At 49.6% G+C, this 18,360-nt stretch overlaps 1 protein-coding gene across 1 annotated transcript in view; it reads right to left on the bottom strand.

The window, feature by feature from the left end:
• Window positions 1–18,360, bottom strand: part of CHSY1 (chondroitin sulfate synthase 1) — a 50,444-nt gene that overhangs the window by 26,860 nt on the left and 5,224 nt on the right. Inside the window, exon 2 of the mRNA XM_066354962.1 lies at window positions 4,962–5,457. Coding sequence (XP_066211059.1) covers window positions 4,962–5,457 — 496 coding nt within the window. The remainder of the gene's footprint in view (window positions 1–4,961; window positions 5,458–18,360) is intronic.

Below are 18,360 nucleotides of genomic sequence, written 5' to 3'. Positions count from 1 at the left end.
CCAGACAGCAGTGCCCTTTTGGGGTGCTGCTCTTTCAGAAGCTTGGACAGTAAGTCACCACACTTGCAGGACAAGAGGAGAAGGCTCAGTGTAAGACCGCTGGGGCTCTGCTGGAAAGGCCGGCAGTGTTGGTGGTCAGCTCTGGAGCACCGACCCCAGCCTGTCCGGAGCCCGCCGGGTTCTGGAGCAGGCGGCAAGGGTGAGGAAAGTGCCACCACACCACAGATCAGCTCCATGACAACATGTCGTTAGGACACATTATTTATTTTATTATTAATGGAAAAAAGAAATCCCAGGCTTCTGATGTAAGGGTGCTGAAGATGCCTTTGTGAGGGGTCCGACGTGACGACCCTCCCCTTCCACACACGGCCCTCAGCGCCCGCCTCCCTCGGGGCTGTGCCTGTCCGCAGAGAGTGCCCTGGCCTTGCCCTTCCCTGGGCCACTTCCTGTTTCAGAGCAGGGTCACGGGGTTTTCCATGTTTACAGTTTTCAACGATTTCATGAGCATATCCCGGTCTCCTCGGGCAGACCTGAGCCCTCCAGGGAGAATACGGGACTCATGTTTCAGTTTCCTTTTGTGAGTGCCTAGCCGTTTGGAGAGTGACGCCGGGCATCTGTGTGCGTGCCAGTTAGCTCAGGGCACCGCCATCGCCGCGGCCCAGGCGCGTGCTAGGAGCACCCGGGGAACAGCCCCTCGGGCCCCGGGGTCGGGGGTGCAAGTGGTCGGGGGTCCGGGCAGCGGGACCCTCCGGGGTCACTCAGGCTGCAGTGTGTGTGCCGTGATGTGAAACACGCGGGGAAACGCTGGGTTCGGGGATCAGGCACCCCGCAGAGGAGAACTGGCCGGTGCCCTGGACGTCCACTGAGGAGACAGATCTCCGCATACCAAGTGGAAAAGCTTCCAGGATAGGTGAGTCAACACCGGCAGGATGCAGGTAGTATGCAAACTCAGCGACCTCTCGTGCAAACGGGGGTCAGACAGACAGACAAATGTCACTGCTTGCTGGAGACAGAGGTGGGAAGACCTGCCCCCGTAAACCCTCTGCATGTCGCTATTCCAAATCTGACGGCACGAGCTACTAAAAAGTACATTTTTTGAAAGCGTCAGACCTACCTATACCTATCTTCAACTTTCAGTAGCGATGATCACTTTCTATGCAAAACACCTTCATTCCTGGTCAGACGGAGCTGGAGGCGGACGGCCCAGTGGTGCTCTGTCTGTGGGACTCCACGGAGCTTGACGCACGCTTCGGACCCCTCGGCGCACTCCCCACGGGTATGACACCCGTCCAGAAAAGTTAAAAATAAAACGAATGGGATACTCAGGTCAATTTTCATTCTGCTCCCTCGTACTAAAAGGGGAGTACACACAGTATTTCCAATGTTTGCCTATATAAATGACTGCTTCAAATTTTTTGATAAAGTTTCTCAAAAGAAGTCTCACAGAATTTGAGTTATTGACGGCAACCCTGTGTGGTGAGGAGGACCCGGCTGGCAGGGCCTGTCCCCGCTCTCCCGGTGCTATGACCAGCCCCAAGGTCCACTGAGCCCTGAGAAGCATTCCAAACAACCCCCTTCTGGTTTACTAGGATTGCATTGGGTTTCTCCATTATGAAAATGAAGTGCTTAAAGCCACGTACAGAAAATGCCAAGGAGGTCGCACAAGGCACAGAGAGGGGCCGTACAGACATGAGGAGGCTAACGGACAAGGCAGTCAACAGCAGAACCAGGGCTGGGTCCCGTTACGGAGAAGGGACACTGTGGCAGGGGACCTGACCGGGCCAACAGGCGTAGGAGAAGGTAAACAGTGGGTTACGGTGGCCACGTTACAGCCACTCACGCTGGGGCTACGGAGAAGAATTTCCCTGTTCTGAGTCACAACACACTGATGCTACTTAAAGGGCCACAGTGAAAGTTCCCCTCCAGTGGTGGGAGGCCGGTCCCTGTCTCTGACCTGGGGGAGGGGACACATTCAGGAACACAGAGAATGACGCTGTAAGTGGAAGAAAACAAATCAACAGGTTCGTCTGGGCATAGAATGCATGCGCCTGGTGCCTCTCTTTTTCTCTTTCTGGGACATTTCTGTGAAATTACAATCGTTTCCAAACGGAAGTTTGAAAAAACTTTGTATTAATAAATAACCACAGAAAAGCAGCAAAACAGGCCTAGAAAGAAACCTGGGTTTTAAGGATGACAGGGGCCGGCTTGACGGGTGTCTATCTAGCTACATATAAGATATTAACAGCGTGGCAACCCTGAGACACATTATCTTTAAAAATTCTCTCTCAAATGCCTGCCTACAATTGCCGCAGAAAGGCTAGCTTCTCAGAGATCAGGCGCACGAGCTGTTTTAATTATTGGAAGTGCAATCTCGAGGCATTACTGCAATTTGCAAAAACAAAAACAAACAAACAAAAAAAAAAAAAAAACCCCCAAAACCCAAAAAAACAACTTTCTGGCTAGGTTCATAATAAAGCTAAATAAGCACCTTCCAAGACCCAAAGCTTAACATAATCGCATTCCACATAAGACTCCACCTCAATAATTTCTCATAATGTGAGTCTTCATGGAGAACCTAGCTTTAAGGAAGTTTAAATAAAAGTTCCTCATCCATGTGACAGATTAATCTTGCCTGACTGGTGAACACTATGATAAATGCTAAAAATGACTTAAGTTAGAAGCACTTAAAAGCCCTACGGGGGGGGGGGGGGCAATAAGAGGAAAGAAATCAACAGTCTAATGAAATGATAAATGTCCCAATAGACAGAATTCTTAAAGATGGTAATGATGAAGACCTACATGTGAAAGGCAAAACTTTAAATTTACAGAAAAATAGGAGAAAATTCCTGTGACCCAAGGAAGGGAAGAACTTTTTTCCCTTGAATACTTATTGGCATTTTATTATTATTTTTAAACAAAATTTACTAGGGTGATACTAGTTAACATAATAATACAGGTTTCAGGCACTCAATTCTATAACACATCTCTGTGCACCATATTGTGTGTTCATCCCCCCCTCCCCCCAAGGAAGAATTTCTTAAACAAGACACAAAACCCACGAACTGTAACAGGAAACGAATAATAAATTAGACCACATTTAAATTCGCAATCTGCATGCAATAAAAATACCACGTTTAAAGTGAAGAGACAAGCCACATCCTGGGAGATGTTCCCCAACACAAGGAGGGGGACCCAGCACAAACCCTGAGGAAGCAAGCCCACTTTCCAGAAAAGCGTTGAGGTCACCAGGCATTTAGAGACCTAGAAAGCAGCAGGGACGGCAGGGAAGCTGACTGCCCAGGCTCTCGGGACAGGCTCCTGGGGACAGGGCCCTACCAGGGCTGGGAGCTTCCTGCCCCGCCAGAGCTTGTTAGGCGGTGAAGGTCACTCACCAGATGCCTCCAGTCTAAGAGACGATGACTCCAAGAGCAGACAGGAGGACTGAACATTCTGGTGACGGCATCACTGTGAGAGGGTCAGAGCCTGCACACTGTCTCCTGACCCCTCCAGCCCCAGGACACCACGTGCTGACACTCACACTGGGTCAAAGCTCTTGATAAACTCCAGACGCCGGCTTGACGGGTGTCTATCTAGCTACATATAAGATATTAACAGCGTGGCAACCCTGAGACACATTATCTTTAAAAATTCTCTCTCAAATGCCTGCCTACAATTGCCGCAGAAAGGCTAGCTTCTCAGAGATCAGGCGCAGCCAAAAGCCTTCCAAAGTCCACAAGGCATTACATGTTGTCACCGTGAGGAAACATGAAGGTTAGAACGACTTCATTAAGGGCGGGGGAAATGCAGAAACACTGCCAGTTGCATTCTGCTGAAAACTTGCCCCTTCGTTTTAAGATGGTTCACTCAAACCACGTTTAGGATTTAAAATGTATCTTTTTATAATGAGAAACTACAGGAAGACTACTTTCCGAGTACTTGATTGACAGTGCCCACTCCCCTACTAAAAAGTTCAAAGGAAAAAAAATCAGTGAGGAGGAGACATTTAGAAGCAAGTCTGGGGGGAAGACAAGTACCAGCAAGAATACTTTGTCTTCAGTCAAGCACTTTGGACAATTAACTCAGAAGGAAAACTAACAATTTACATCGGGAAAAGTGTGCTGCTTTTTCTTGGACATAAACATCTAGCCGCTTCCCCTGCCCCTTCACAACAATCAGTAGTTGACCAACCTGAACACAAAACCAGCTAAATAATTTTTTCCGCCCCGACTCATATCAGATCCTGCGACCACAGCAGGAGGTACACACGCCTGCCCATAAAAACAAGAGCAAAGGCAAAAGCTAGCTCACCATCGCTAGAACCATTCAAGAGAAAACAGCAACAAGGAGGCTTCCTTCAAAAACCTGCATCTGGTGTGTCAAGATAACCCAGAAACTGCCTAACTGCCACCTATTCGGAAAGGACCAACTGGATGGCAAACGTACAGATTCCACTAGCTTTCTAAACAGCCAAGGTTTACAATGACTGCAAAGCCCAAGGCTATTGGATTTTTTTTTTTTTTTTTTTGTACATTACTCATTTTATGAATTCAAAATGTGGACGTTTCTCAACTGTGTGGGTCAACATGACCAGAGGAGAAAAGTCAGGCTTTTGGGAGGAGAGACAGTGAAGAACACCCCCACACTGTTGCAATCACATCTGAGGATTTAGCAGAAGTGACCAGACGCATTTTCTGGGTAATCATAAAAATCTCATTGCAAGCTGCTGCAAATTTGGGGCCCACATGCCACCTAGTTATTAACTAAGGAATCGAGACAAAAGTATAGAAGGCATGTTCTGAACACCAAGAGAAAAGCAAACAAGGGGGAGTTCCAACTAAAACATGAAGGTAAAGTGTATAACTGAGAACCAACCTGGAGACTTACGGAGTGTATGATCACTAGCTTCCTTACGATGGGTTCAGGGCTAATGGCAACAGTAACAGGCTGGTTTCCGTTCTTACCTCGTACGACCAGACGCACTGCACCCCCGCAAACCTCCGGACGCATCTTCCCACCTCCACGTCCTCGTGGGTGGTGTACATCTCCCGCAGACACTTGCCGATGTGGGGGACCATCCTCCGGAGCACCTCGCGGCTCAGGATCACGCCGGGCCCCCCCATGCAGAAGTTCTCGCCGGGCTCGAGGGCCAGCTTCCCCATCTCCTCGGTGGTGCCCAGGCCCGTCTGCCCCAGGAACAGGGGCTCGCTGCTGTTCAGGCTCCTCAGGAAGCTCTCCAGCCGGTCCCCTTTAATGTAAACGTCGTCGTCGGCTCTCATGAACCATTCGTACTTGTCCAAATAGTGGTCATGCATGTATTTGAGCATCATAAAGGACTTCTTCTGGGGGGGGTAGGAGTCGTCCACGCCCTGCAGTGGCACTACTGGGATCGGAATGGACGTATCGGAACCCTCACTTGAGAAGAACTCCACTTTCCCAGGAATTGTCTTGGACCACGTTCTGGAATGGAAACACACGATCAGTGAGAGCGCGTTAGGCCAAGCCCCTCATTTCCAAAGTCACATATCTGCTCGCGGCGAATCACTGTGTGTTCACAAGGAATCTGAGTAGGAGCTACTTGATCACCTTGCTCCCCCTGCACGGAAAGTCACGCTGCCGGGCAGGGCAAAGCCCGCATTCATTCCAGAAGAATCCCAACCAAAAAGAACGACGAAGTGTTAAAGCAGTCCCCGCAGAAGACCACACTGCCAGGCCACCCAGGTCTGGATAGTCACTGTTCATTTTCTGACACGATCAACTCCCTAGGTACAAACTCCTCCACTCTATACAACAAAACAATCAAAACTGTTCGTTCAACAGATATTCTCTGAATGCTCACCAACAAGCACGAAGTATGTGCTCGGCCAGCGAGAGGCAGCGTGACCCACAGAGCCGACATCAGGAGAGACAGACAGATGCTGACCAAAGTGGTCTTGTGAGCATACCTATTCTCATCGATCAAGACAAGGCTCTGGAAGAAAGGCTCATGGTGCTGAAAATGTAAACCAAAGACCCCAACTGGACACACAGACCCAGAACATAGTACAGCAGGGGGATGTCACGAGGGCAGGGTGGAGGTGACCCCTGGAGATGTAGACCTTTCTGCTCTAACAGCCATGGGAAGCCCCTGAGGAGAGGGAGCAGAGGGAGGTAAAGGGCGGGGTGTCCGCACCCCTGGGGTGGGCTAGAGGTGAAGGAGCCCCAGGAGCCCAGATGAGTTAGTTCCAGGACGGACTGACTGCTCACGCCCCGACAGAGGGAAAACGGGCGAGCAGCCAGAAAGAGCGTCCTCCACTGAGCAGCGGGTGTAAGACATTTTCCCTTACACACTTTCTTCATGCTGCGTATCAGGAGCTGAAGTGGTCCAGCCACAAAAACACACGTATACAGGTGACTTCTAGGAGAAAACATCTCCTAGAGGGTGAGTCAATTAGTAAATTGAGCCTTAATAAGGCAAAAAAAAAAAAACATTCCCAGGAAACATCCTTCCCAATATAGTTCTATCTTACTTAACTGTTATATGATTGGATTTATCGGAGGGACAAGTGACTTGAAGGGTGAAAACTACATGTGTCACTAAAGGGAAGTCTGAGGGGAGAACCCCACCTCTGAAGAACACACACGGAGACAAGGAGAAGGGGGGACGGGGGGAGGGTAAAGGGGACCCTCAGCTTTTACTCTGTGTACCTTTATACTGAGTAAAACTGTTACAAGCATACTATATTTTTTTGGGGAAAAAAATTCTAATTGTGATAAAATACACACAACCACTCTTTAAGTACAAAGTTCAGTGGCGTTATAAACACAATCACATTAATCTGCAACCATCATCACCACCCAATCCTCTAGAAGTTTCCTCATCTTGCGAAACTGAGTTTTCTAAAGCAGGCATGTGACTTTGCAGTTTGTGAAATGATCTGCAACAAAGCAAATGACTACTGGCTTTAAATTCTCCTTGTGACCCAAATACAAAGCCTGGAATGTGACTTCACACTTAACGCATTCAAAGCAGGGGAAAAATTCAACGGGGCTGAACTTTTTTGTCAGACGGGCTTCCGACAGAATGTTTGAGGATTAAACATAGGTCGTTTTTCATCTAATCCCGGTTGCCAGCCATGAGATGCACCGCTGTTGTATGTACCAATAACTGCCAACTGCAACCACACGATGCCAACATACATCCTGACCTCAGAAATGTTACAATGCGGAAAAAAAAATGTGTATCTAGAATGGATGGAATACAGTAGTTGTATTCCCCTTAATTTAATACCTGTGGGTTTTAAACGTAGTCTTAGGTTACTTTTGGAACATTTTAACAGAGTTTGGCATTTACGGAGTCCAATGGGACCACAGGTGCTGTACGAGGTACTGCCCTACAATTCACCAACACTGCCCCTGAGACAAAGTATGTACAGTCATCATTATAGGAATGGACAATTAATTTAAAGAGAAACCAAGCCCACCCATAAAGAGACAAGTCCATTTGAAAATAACTTTGAGAATGAACCGCCTAGAGAGAGTACAATAAACTAAGCACAATCTCCTGACAGTATCATCTGACAGGGAAGCAATGTCCCAGGCTCAGGAAGTCAGTGATGACAAGAAGCACCAAGAAGACCCTGATGGCAGTTAAGGAGCCCCTGACGCCTCCCTTTAATGTAGAGATAATTTTTGCATCTGACCAGGCGGTGGCACAGTGGGTAGAGTGTCGGACTGGGACACAGAGGACCCAGGTTCAAAACCAAGGTCGCCGGCTTGAGTGCAGGCTCATCCAGCTTGAACATGGGCTCACCAGCTTGAGCGTGGGGTCGCTGGTTACTGGCTTGAGCAAGGGGTCACTGGCTCTGCTGTAGCCCCCTGGTTAAGGCACATATGAGAAAGCAGTCAATGAACAACTGAGGAGCCACAACGAAGAACTGATGCTCCTCACCTCTCTCCCTTCCTGTCTGTCCCTGTCTGTCCCTATCTGTCCCTCTCTCTCTGTCTCTGTCACACACACACACACACACACACACACTCACAAAAGAAATAATGTTCGCTTCGCAGTCCCAATTCTTGGAAGACATAAATAGTTTCAGTGCTTGGCCCGTCATAGAGGTCAGTGAACACTGCCCACTCGTGTGATCTAGGTGACTTAAAGAAGGTGTGTGTGAACGTGTGTGCATGCGCAAAAGGGCAGACGTTATTGTCTCTGTCTCTGAGAAATTTCTAGGTGAGCTCCTCATCACTTTCCATAAGCCACACGAACTTTTCCTACCATTCCTACGTGCAGAGGGAAATTGGCTTCATCAAACCATAAACAGAAAACAATGAAGAGGTAAAACCCACAGGAACACGGGAGATGGAACAGACGGCCACTCGTGGGACCCCTGAGACAGAGTTTAAAGAGAAAGGGTCTGCATTATCTCACCATCGACTTCAAAAGGCTAGGAAATGAAAGCCACTTAACTTGAGCTTCTACCCAATAGCTTCTCAACTAAAATGTGATGAATAAGGCAGACCAAATTCCAAGTAGTGTTAAAGCCGCTAACCCCAAAAGCCCTTGTTAAAACCCTAAAGCACCGTGGCATGACCTGTGACACCGGGTAGGCAACACAACGCCTGCCTTCGGGGGAACAATCTACGAAAGACCCAGTGGCACGAGGCATGACCGCAAAGAGCGAGGGGTTCTGGGATCGGGCCGTCAAGGGGAGCATCTTGGGCTCCAGTTTGGGCAAGTTCCTCTGTGCCTCACTTTCCTTACCTATAAACCAGGGACAATAACAGTCCCCACCTCACAGGGCTGTGAGGGCGACATGCTTGGAAGTCAGCCTGGCACGCAGTGAGCATTAGGGAGGCGTGACGGATTAGCCAAGATGGGAGTCTGTCTGCAAAGAAAACGGAGGAGTGGAAGAAAAACTGAGGAAGACGGGAAAGTGGGGACAGGATGTGGGGACATCAGTCTCCAGTGATGGCCCATGGAAAATACCTCTTCTCACATTTCTGCCTAAAAGCCGGACCCTCGGGCTGTGGATCAGAATTCTATTCCACTGTTAACCTCGGGCAGTGTGAGGGCCCACATCTCACAAGACTGCGAACTCGGCAAGTGTTTCCCCTAAAACACCGGAATCCTTCCTATGTTAGACGAAGGCTCAGAGTCTTGAGCCCGTCTGGTCCGGCCACGTGCCCCGGCAGACAGACACAGGGACCAGGGCAGCCCTCCAAGCACAGCCGTCACCAAGACAATGAATGCCTAAACTATGACTTGAAATGATGTCACTGTCCACGAAGAGAAACCAATTAATTTCAAAAGCAGACAAACCTAACCTCAAACCCTCCTTTTTAAAAGACGCCCTGCCGTTCTGTGGAGCTCCACCCAACCTCCCCTTCCTTTTTAGGTAATCCAGGGAAAACCGCTGGTTGCCCTGTTCTGTTCTTAAATGACTGGTGGTTTGAGGGAAACCTCTTCATCTGAAGTTTCTGTGAAGTCCTCCAATCTTAAGAAATGATGATCTTCCCCCTTAGGGTACCTTTCGTTTAAATAGCACCACACAGCCCAACTAGGTGGTGACGCAGTGGATAGAGCGCTGGACTGGGTCGTCAAGGACCCAGGTTCGAAACCCTCAGGTTGCCGGCTTGAGCACGGGCTCATCTGGTTTGAGCACAAGGTTGCTGGCTTGAGTGTGGAATCACAGACATGACCCCATGATTGCTGGCTTGAGTGTGGAATCACAGACATGACCCCATGATTGCTGGCTTGAGTGTGGAATCACAGACATGACCCCATGATTGCTGGCTTGAGTAAGGGGTCACTGGCTCTGCTGTAGCCCCCGGTCAAGGCACATATGAGAAAGCAATCAATGAACAACTAAGGAGCCGCAATAAAAGATTGATGCTTCTCATCTCTCTCCCTTCCTGTCTGTCCGTCCCTGGCTGTCCCTCTCCGTCTCTTGCTTAACAGCACCACACAGAACGCTCTGAACGTAAACCCTGATTCGCCATCCCGGAGGAGCGGGGACGTGTGTTAAATAACGTGAAGGAAAGGAAGGTCCCTCAACTGAAGCAGGGAGCCGCCCCCCCACAACCGGAACAGGTCAGCACCTTAGTCTTCACAAGCCAGTGTCAACGTCTGCCATCCACATGTTCGCTACCGGGAGCGGAGAGAGCCCTCACTCCACTGAAACCACAGAACCCTTGCACAGGCCCTGGCCAGGGGAGCTCGGTTTTCAACAGCCTCGACCGTCCAGCTCTTGCGAGAGCACAGATAAGACAAACTGCAACTGGAGAGCACCGGGCTGACTTCCACTCCGCCGGCCTGTCTCAACGCCGTCTTGACACCCAGGTTAAATCTCAGTGGGGCAGTGAGGCGGCGTGAGCGCGTCGGCATCGGCCGGGAATGCCTTGGGCGGGCTGCTGGCACCTAGCAACCACCTCCACTTCCACGCAGTGTCGTCTCAGAAAAGACTCCATCTGATGCACTTCTGTGCAGAGCTACCCCGATGGCATGACTGCTGTCCTGGGTAGTGAGCCAGTGTGCAAAGCAGACAGCAGTCTAGACTTGTGATGCAGATAACACGAAGAGAAGAAAAGGACATTCATGGGATCAAAGAACGAAGTGTTGACTCTGGTTGGGTTTTAGATGAAGAATCAGAAAGGATTTAATTTTCTTCTCTGGGTTTTCTACATCTTTTAAATTATCTGCAACAGAGGGCCGTTTTTAGAGCTAGAAAAATAATTCGTCTATGGGGGGAAGGTTTTAAGCTAAAAAAGCATCTAAAGAAATGAAAAGATTAGGCAACAGAAAAGTTCACTAGTGTAATAAAAATATTTTTTACCCTAGCCCCCTGGTCGGCAAACGGCGGCTCGCGAGCCACATGCGGCTCTTTGGTCCCTTGAGTGTGGCTCTTCCAAAAACACCTTATCAATGTACCTACCTATGTAGATTAAGTTTAAAAAATTTGGCTCTCAAAAGAAATTTCAGTCGTTGTGCTGTTGATATTTGGCTCTGCTGACTAATGAGTTTGCTGACCACTGCCCTAGCCAATGGACAAGAACTGAAAAAAAAAAAAAAAAAAGAGTAAGATTGAGTACTTTCTTTTGGAATTTTTTAGACTTTAAGTTATAGCAAATTTTACAGGTAAAAAGGGGAGATTTTCCCAAAATCACTATGACACACGTCGTCTGATGGTTACAGTGATACTTCTGAAAGGACCCATGTTACTTTTGAGTCAGGGAAGGGAGGGAGGAAACAGCTTCACTCTGCAGGGCTGCTGACAGAGATCAGGAATTGAATGTACCCTACGTTTAATCTTCTCCCCATTAAAGAAAAACACTTAAGACAAGTTAACTGAAATGCATCCACGATGAAAAAAATTAAGCAAGACAAAGAGGCCAAAGAAAAACAACGGTAGGGAAGCAGAGTGGTAACGTGCGGAGGTGGCTGTGTCACCGTGGGGCCACCAGCTCTGCTCTGCGCCCACGGCGCTCAGGTGAGGAGACCTGCTCGCCGTCACGTGACCTCCACGTCTGTGCAGGGTGGGCCAAATGCAGCTACAGATCTCCCAGCAGGCACTCAAGAGGAAGTCACAAGACTGCGTCCCACTGTTCAGGGTGAAGTGAAGCTACTCTAGATCCGAGGACGTGAAGTTAACCCCCCCCAGGGGAGGGGGTCAGGAGAGAGAAAGCAGGGCATGTGCAGAGGACGTGAAGTTAACCCCCCCCAGGGGAGGGGGTCAGGAGAGAGAAAGCAGGGCATGTGCAGAGGACGTGAAGTTAACCCCTTCCCCCCCCCCCGTGGGAGGGGGTCAGGAGAGAGAAAGCAGGGCATGTGCAGAGGACGTGAAGTTAACCCCCCCCAGGGGAGGGGGTCAGGAGAGAGAAAGCAGGGCATGTGCAGAGGACGTGAAGTTAACCCCTCCCCCCCCCCGTGGGAGGGGGTCAGGAGAGAGAAAGCAGGGCATGTGCAGAGGACGTGAAGTTAACCCCTCCTCCCCCCGTGGGAGGGGTCAGGATAGAGAAAGCAGGGCATGTGCAGAGGACGTGAAGTTAACCCCCCCCCCGTGGGAGGGGGTCAGGATAGAGAAAGCAGGGCATGTGCAGAGGACGTGAAGTTAACCCCTCGCCCCCCGTGGGAGGGGTCAGGAGAGAGAAAGCAGGGCATGTGCAGAGGACGTGAAGTTAACCCCCCCTCGCCCCCCGTGGGAGGGGGTCAGGAGAGAGAAAGCAGGGCATGTGCAGTGAGGTCTCACAGGAAGCACAGGGCGGCAGAGAGGGGCTCTGAGCTCCTCCTCCCAACACGGTCCACACAGGTCGAGGCTGTCGGGCAGAGCGGCCATGAACTGACCCCAATCGGGCCTTGCAAAGACTCTGAGGCGGGTCTCCCGAGGCTAGAGGATGGCCTGAGGCCTTGTCTGGAGCCAGAGGAGCCGAGGAGCAGGCTGGGGCAGGACGTCATGGGTGTGACCCGGGCCGTTCCCTGTTCCCCGTTGCCTGTCCTGACCCCGGGCGCAGGGGCGGCTCTGCCATCCGTGGCTCAGCAGCAGAGCTCTCCTTCCCTGTGTATGTTTCCGGATGTGTGTGGTTTTCTCTTTTAAAACTTTTAACTGTCTCATTGTGTTGGGCCTCATGACATGAGCGAGCTCAAATTCTTTTTGAAAGTAGGTAAAAAAAAAAAAAAAAAGGAGAAATCAAACTATGCTCACTCCTGTGACCTTTTTTCCCTCCACGGGTGGGTGGCTAAGCCTCCCACGTCAACCCTGGTTGGGCACCGGCCCGAGGGCAGTCCCCAGGTTCTCAACAGCTCCCAGCCACCTACCCTCTACATCCAGGTTCAACAGCTCCCAGCCACCTACCCTCTACATCCAGGTTCAACAGCTCCCAGCCACCTACCCTCTACACCCAGGTTCTCAACAGCTCCCAGCCACCTACCCTCTACATCCAGGTTCAACAGCTCCCAGCCACCTACCCTCTACATCCAGGTTCAACAGCTCCCAGCCACCTACCCTCTACATCCAGGTTCTCAACAGCTCCCAGCCACCTACCCTCTACATCCAGGTTCAACAGCTCCCAGCCACCTACCCTCTACATCCAGGTTCAACAGCTCCCAGCCACCTACCCTCTACATCCAGGTTCAACAGCTCCCAGCCACCTACCCTCTACATCCAGGTTCTCAACAGCTCCCAGCCACCTACCCTCTACATCCAGGTTCAACAGCTCCCAGCCACCTACCCTCTACACCCAGGTTCAACAGCTCCCAGCCACCTACCCTCTACATCCAGGTTCAACAGCTCCCAGCCACCTACCCTCTACATCCAGGTTCAAAACTCCCAGCCACCTACCCTCTACACCCAGGTTCAACAGCTCCCAGCCACCTACCCTCTACATCCAGGTTCAACAGCTCCCAGCCACCTACCCTCTACATCCAGGTTCAACAGCTCCCAGCCACCTACCCTCTACATCCAGGTTCAACAGCTCCCAGCCACCTACCCTCTACATCCAGGCTCAACAGCTCCCAGCCACCTACCCTCTACACCCAGGTTCAACAGCTCCCAGCCACCTACCCTCTACATCCAGGTTCAAAGCAAACAGAATACTCATCAGCAGTGACTACAAACATGCCCTCTCGGAAAGGCTAGAATGAAAATTCGGAGTCTTAGGACAGAAGGCAAATGCTGATCTCGTAACACCCATTCCCACAGCTTCAGTGAAAACGCACAATTAATTCTTAATTGTTCACAAACACAATTCGTTTTCAAATCTAATTCTAAGCAAAAAAAGTATTTTTTAATGCAAACAATAAAAGTACCCTGACTCTACTTTGGCGAACCCCTTCCTGAGTCCATCTTCCAGGACATCCGGCCACTGGAGGGCCAACAGCACGCTTTCGGGCAGTTAGCATTCCCGTGCACACAGGGCACGGCGCTGAGGGTGTCAGACACTCAGCCCCATGACAGCTCTGCGGTGTTGGTCAGGTCTCCTCCACATGTCACAGATGAGGACACGGCGGCTCAAGGTCAGATAAGTAATTCGCCCAACATCATACATCATAGAGCTAAATAAAGACGCAAGCCAGACCCCAGTGGGGGCTGACTGTGCTGCCCGCCGGGCCAGGCTCCCGGTGTTCTGTCACCCCGTGTCCTCCGCTGTCCCTCTTCCGCTGATAAGGCCGAGGACACAGTCCTCGTTGGAAAGGAGAGCGGTCTCACCACCCACTCTGTGTCTGCCTGGCCAACACCCGCCTGCTCAGGACACCTCTTTAGGGTTCGGGCTGAACTGAACTGAAATGCCAGGCGGCCTTCACGGGACATCAGCTCCTGAAACCTTCCCTCTGCGTCTGGCCCCAGATCCTGCCCTTTCGTTTCCCAGCCCTGGGGTGGGAAGCCACAGAAGGAAGCCTATCGCAAAAACCCCCCTTTGCCCCTTGGTTCAACCGACAAAACCAGCATTCAGAAGGCATTGCGATCTACATTTTCAACCATCCTCAGGGTGGCAGGGGGTTTGTGGGCCCCGAGACATCAACTCCGGGGAGCTGACTGCGGCTGATTTTCCATCGCACGTACTCGGCTTCAGAAGCGACCCGAAATTCAAGTGAAAAGATGGACCACCTCCCTGCTCTTAAATCACCACGAAGTTTCTTGGTCCCCCAACTCCACCCAGAACCAAAGCCAAAATGACAACGGTAGGGGAGACACCGGGCCCCCCTTGGCAAGGCTGTCACCTGATTCTCCCAAGTAATCGCCCTGGAAGCTGTGACGTTCCGGTAACTGAGGAAAACGGAATTACAGTCACTGCAGAGACGTGTTTATCCCTACACTTCCGGACGGGATTAACTGTCACTTTACTGAAACAAGAATGACCCCGGACAAGTCCCCAGGAGCCCAGCGGCACTGCACTTGCCTAGGACTCAGACCGCCCTCACGTTTCCTCCCGAGAGCTGTCATCTCCTCCCCTCGCTGCCTTAAAAAAAATTTTTTTTTCTGTGCATTATTACAAAATAATCACTCATTGTAGGAAGACTCAAAAAACAGAAAAGTGCCAAGGAGGATATGAAAAGTCACTGGGCACCGTGCTGGGAACACTTACTTCTTCCTCTGCGGCGCTGCGCGTATACACACACGTTTATTTTGTCTGACCTGAAGCGAAAGGCGGCTCACGCTGGGCGCACGGCTTTATCATCTACTCGCACTTAAATATAGGGGGACCCTCTCCTCGGGCCAGTATCTCAGCCACACTGTTTTCTGGTGGTTGAGAAGTGGATCCCGGTGTGGGTAACTCAGTCAACTCATTTGGAGTCCACAACTCCTAGGGCCGGACACCAAAGACCTTGGACCTTTCTGCGTCTTGGGGGACATCTTGACGTTCCTTTGGGAAAAGTTTCTAGAAGACTTGCTGGGTCTCAGATCGCCGCCCCAGTGAACTGTCCTTGTCGTCACCTTATCCATGACTTCCTGCTCCTCCATGTTTCTGGGAACCTCACTCATCCTTCCGGACGAGGCAGGAGAAAGGGGCAGGAGCGAGGGGCAGAACTTTTGTGAACCCCTTTGTCACTCATCAGCAGCCCCACAGTAATTAGTGTGGGTATCCTGGGAGCCCCATCAGCCAACATTACCCATCTCCTTCCCTAAACAATGAAACGCCCAGGGATAGGATTAGTTATCTACTTTCAATAAATAGCAACTTTGTTTAAGGGCAAATGTAACAATGTCCATGGGATGAAAATGATCAGGTATCACCTTCTACTGACAACCACAGCCATCCTGGGGTAACTCTGACTGTCTGACGCAGGGGTCCCCAAACATTTTACAAAGGGGGCCAGTTCACTCAGACCATTGGAGGGCCGGACTATAAAAAAACTATGAACAAATCCCTATGCACGCTGCACATATCTTATTTTAAAGTATAAAAACAAAATGGGAACAAACACAGTATTTAAAATAAAGAACAAGTAAATTTAAATCAACAAACTGACCAGTATTTCAATGGGAACTATGGGCCTGCTTTTGGCTAATGAGATAGTCAATGTCCGGTTCCGTATTTGTCACTCACGTACAGTACTGTACGTGAGTGACGCCGCCACATATAGTACTCCAGGACCACCATACAGTAACTTCTCTCACTGACCACCAATGAAAGAGGTGTCCCTTCCGGAAGTGCGGTGGGGGCCGCAGTTTGGGGACCCCTGCCTCTGAGGGCATCAAGATCTGGAACCAAGACTTCTAAACTTTTAAAACGAGACTCGTTTTCAAGAGCACATTTTTCACTAGTCTTCCTGCACAGGTAATTCATAGCAGGAAATGGGTTGTGCCCAAAACGTTCACTTCCAGGTTGGTTACCTGGATTATGGAAGTACATTTTTGTCAAACTGAATCCTATCTGAGAAACAAGCATTGCTCTAGAGCAGAGGTCCCCAACCTTTTTTGGGCCACGGACCTGTTTAATGTCAGAAAATATTTTCTCGGACCGGCCTTTAGGGTGGAATGGATAAATGCACAAAATAAAATTATGTGACCGGCGTAAAAACTGTGGTATTTTTTTTATTTTAATTTTTATTTATTTATTACAGAGACAGAGAGAGAGTCAGAGAGAGGGATAGACAGGGACAGACAGACAGGAACGGAGAGATGAGAAGCATCAATCATTAGTTTTTCATTGCACATTGCGACGACACATTGCTTTCTCATATGTGCCTTGACCGCGGGCCTTCAGGAGACCGAGTAACCCCTTGCTGGAGCCAGTGACCTTGGGTCCAAGTTGGTGAGCTTTTGCTCAAACCAGATGAGCCCATGCTCAAGCTGGGGGTCTCAAACCTGGGTCCTCAGCATCCCAGTCCGATGCTCTATCCACTGCGCCTGATCAAGCAAAACTGTGGTATTTTTAAATATAATTGTCGAACTTACGAGACAAGAGTCAAGAGTGTAGACGGATGTAACAGAGGGAATCTGGTCATTTTAAAAAATAAAACATTGTTCAGACTTAAATATAAATAAAACGGAAATAATGTAAGTTATTTATTCTTTCTCTGCGGACCGGTACCAAATGGCCCACGGACCGGTACCGGTCCACGGCCCGGGGGTTGGGGACCACTGCTCTAGAGTGTTTCAAGATAAATCAGGTTTCCTGAATTCAAGGAACAAGTAAAGGAATGCTGAGACTCTGCTTACTAAGGTCGGTAAGAGGAACGCTCCGTCTTCAGTGGAGACATTCAGAAGCGGCCAGAAACTGACCGCACCTCTTGCAATAAGATTCCCCGTATCTAGAGCTAGTGCTTCTCAAACTTTCTCCCCACAACTCCCTCCATCTCTCACAGAGGCCTTTATCACTCCAGGGCGAAGAAGGGAAGCCACCCACCTCTTTCTTCTAAGAAAATAAAGAAGGAAGAAAAACAGTTCCCCTTCTTCAGCCCAGGGCAGCTAAGAACCAAGACAAATAAAAAGGTGTGAGGTTAGCCCACTGCTCTGAGCATAAAAAAATGGACTAAAAAGCAAAGTATGGCCTGACCTGTGGTGGCGCAGTGGATAAAGTGTCAACCTGAAACACTGAGGTCGCCGGTTCGAAACCCTGGGCTAGCCTGGTAAGGCACATATGGGAGTTGATGCTTCCTGCTTCTCCCCGCCTCTTTCTCACTCTCTCCTCTCTCGCTCTCGCTCTCTCTCCGAAAATAAAATTTTTAAAAGGCTAAGTATATATGCTTTTTATCAAACCATTAATTTAGAAAAAAAAAAAAAATCTCAATAGCATCACAACTCTCCCGGCAAGAACAGGTGAAGTGTAGCCAAGAAATGTCTGCGACGGAAGCGTAACAAAGGGGCACTTGTCTACCGGATATTAAAATATTATTCAACCTCCAATCGTTTCGATGGGTGGTACTGGCATGAGAACAGACAGAAAGATCAATGAGACAAAACAGGAAGTCCAGAAGCGTACCCAGGAATTCCGAGCACGAGGGAGATGGCATTTCGGTGGGTGGGGAAGTGGGATGGGGGACTTATTTAACAGATACTGCTGAAATGTGAGGCTGAAACATTTCTACCCCTTCTAGAATTAGAAAAGAAAAAAAGTTTTACTTTAAGAAATCTCTACTGGGCAATCACTTTCTGAGCTTAGGAAAAATAAAATAAAAAGAACTAAAATTAAAAAGGGAAAGACCTGGGCCCAGCCGGGTGGCTCAGTGGATAGAGGGTTGGACCGGTGTACCGAGGTCACAGGTTCTAGCCTCGGTCTGGGCACATACATAGGAGAAGCACAACGAGTGCACAACTAAGAGGAACAACAAGTTGATGCCTCTCTCTCTCCCTTACCCCCCCAGCTTCTCAAGTCAAAGAAAAAGTTTTTTTAAAAAAGGGAAAAGACTAAACTACATGAAAATTTAAGTTTTGTGTATCAAAC

This window comes from Saccopteryx leptura, chromosome 13 (assembly GCF_036850995.1).
Source record: "Saccopteryx leptura isolate mSacLep1 chromosome 13, mSacLep1_pri_phased_curated, whole genome shotgun sequence".
NCBI classification, from domain to species: domain Eukaryota; kingdom Metazoa; phylum Chordata; class Mammalia; order Chiroptera; family Emballonuridae; genus Saccopteryx; species Saccopteryx leptura.
This window is presented reverse-complemented; position numbering and strand designations above follow the sequence as displayed.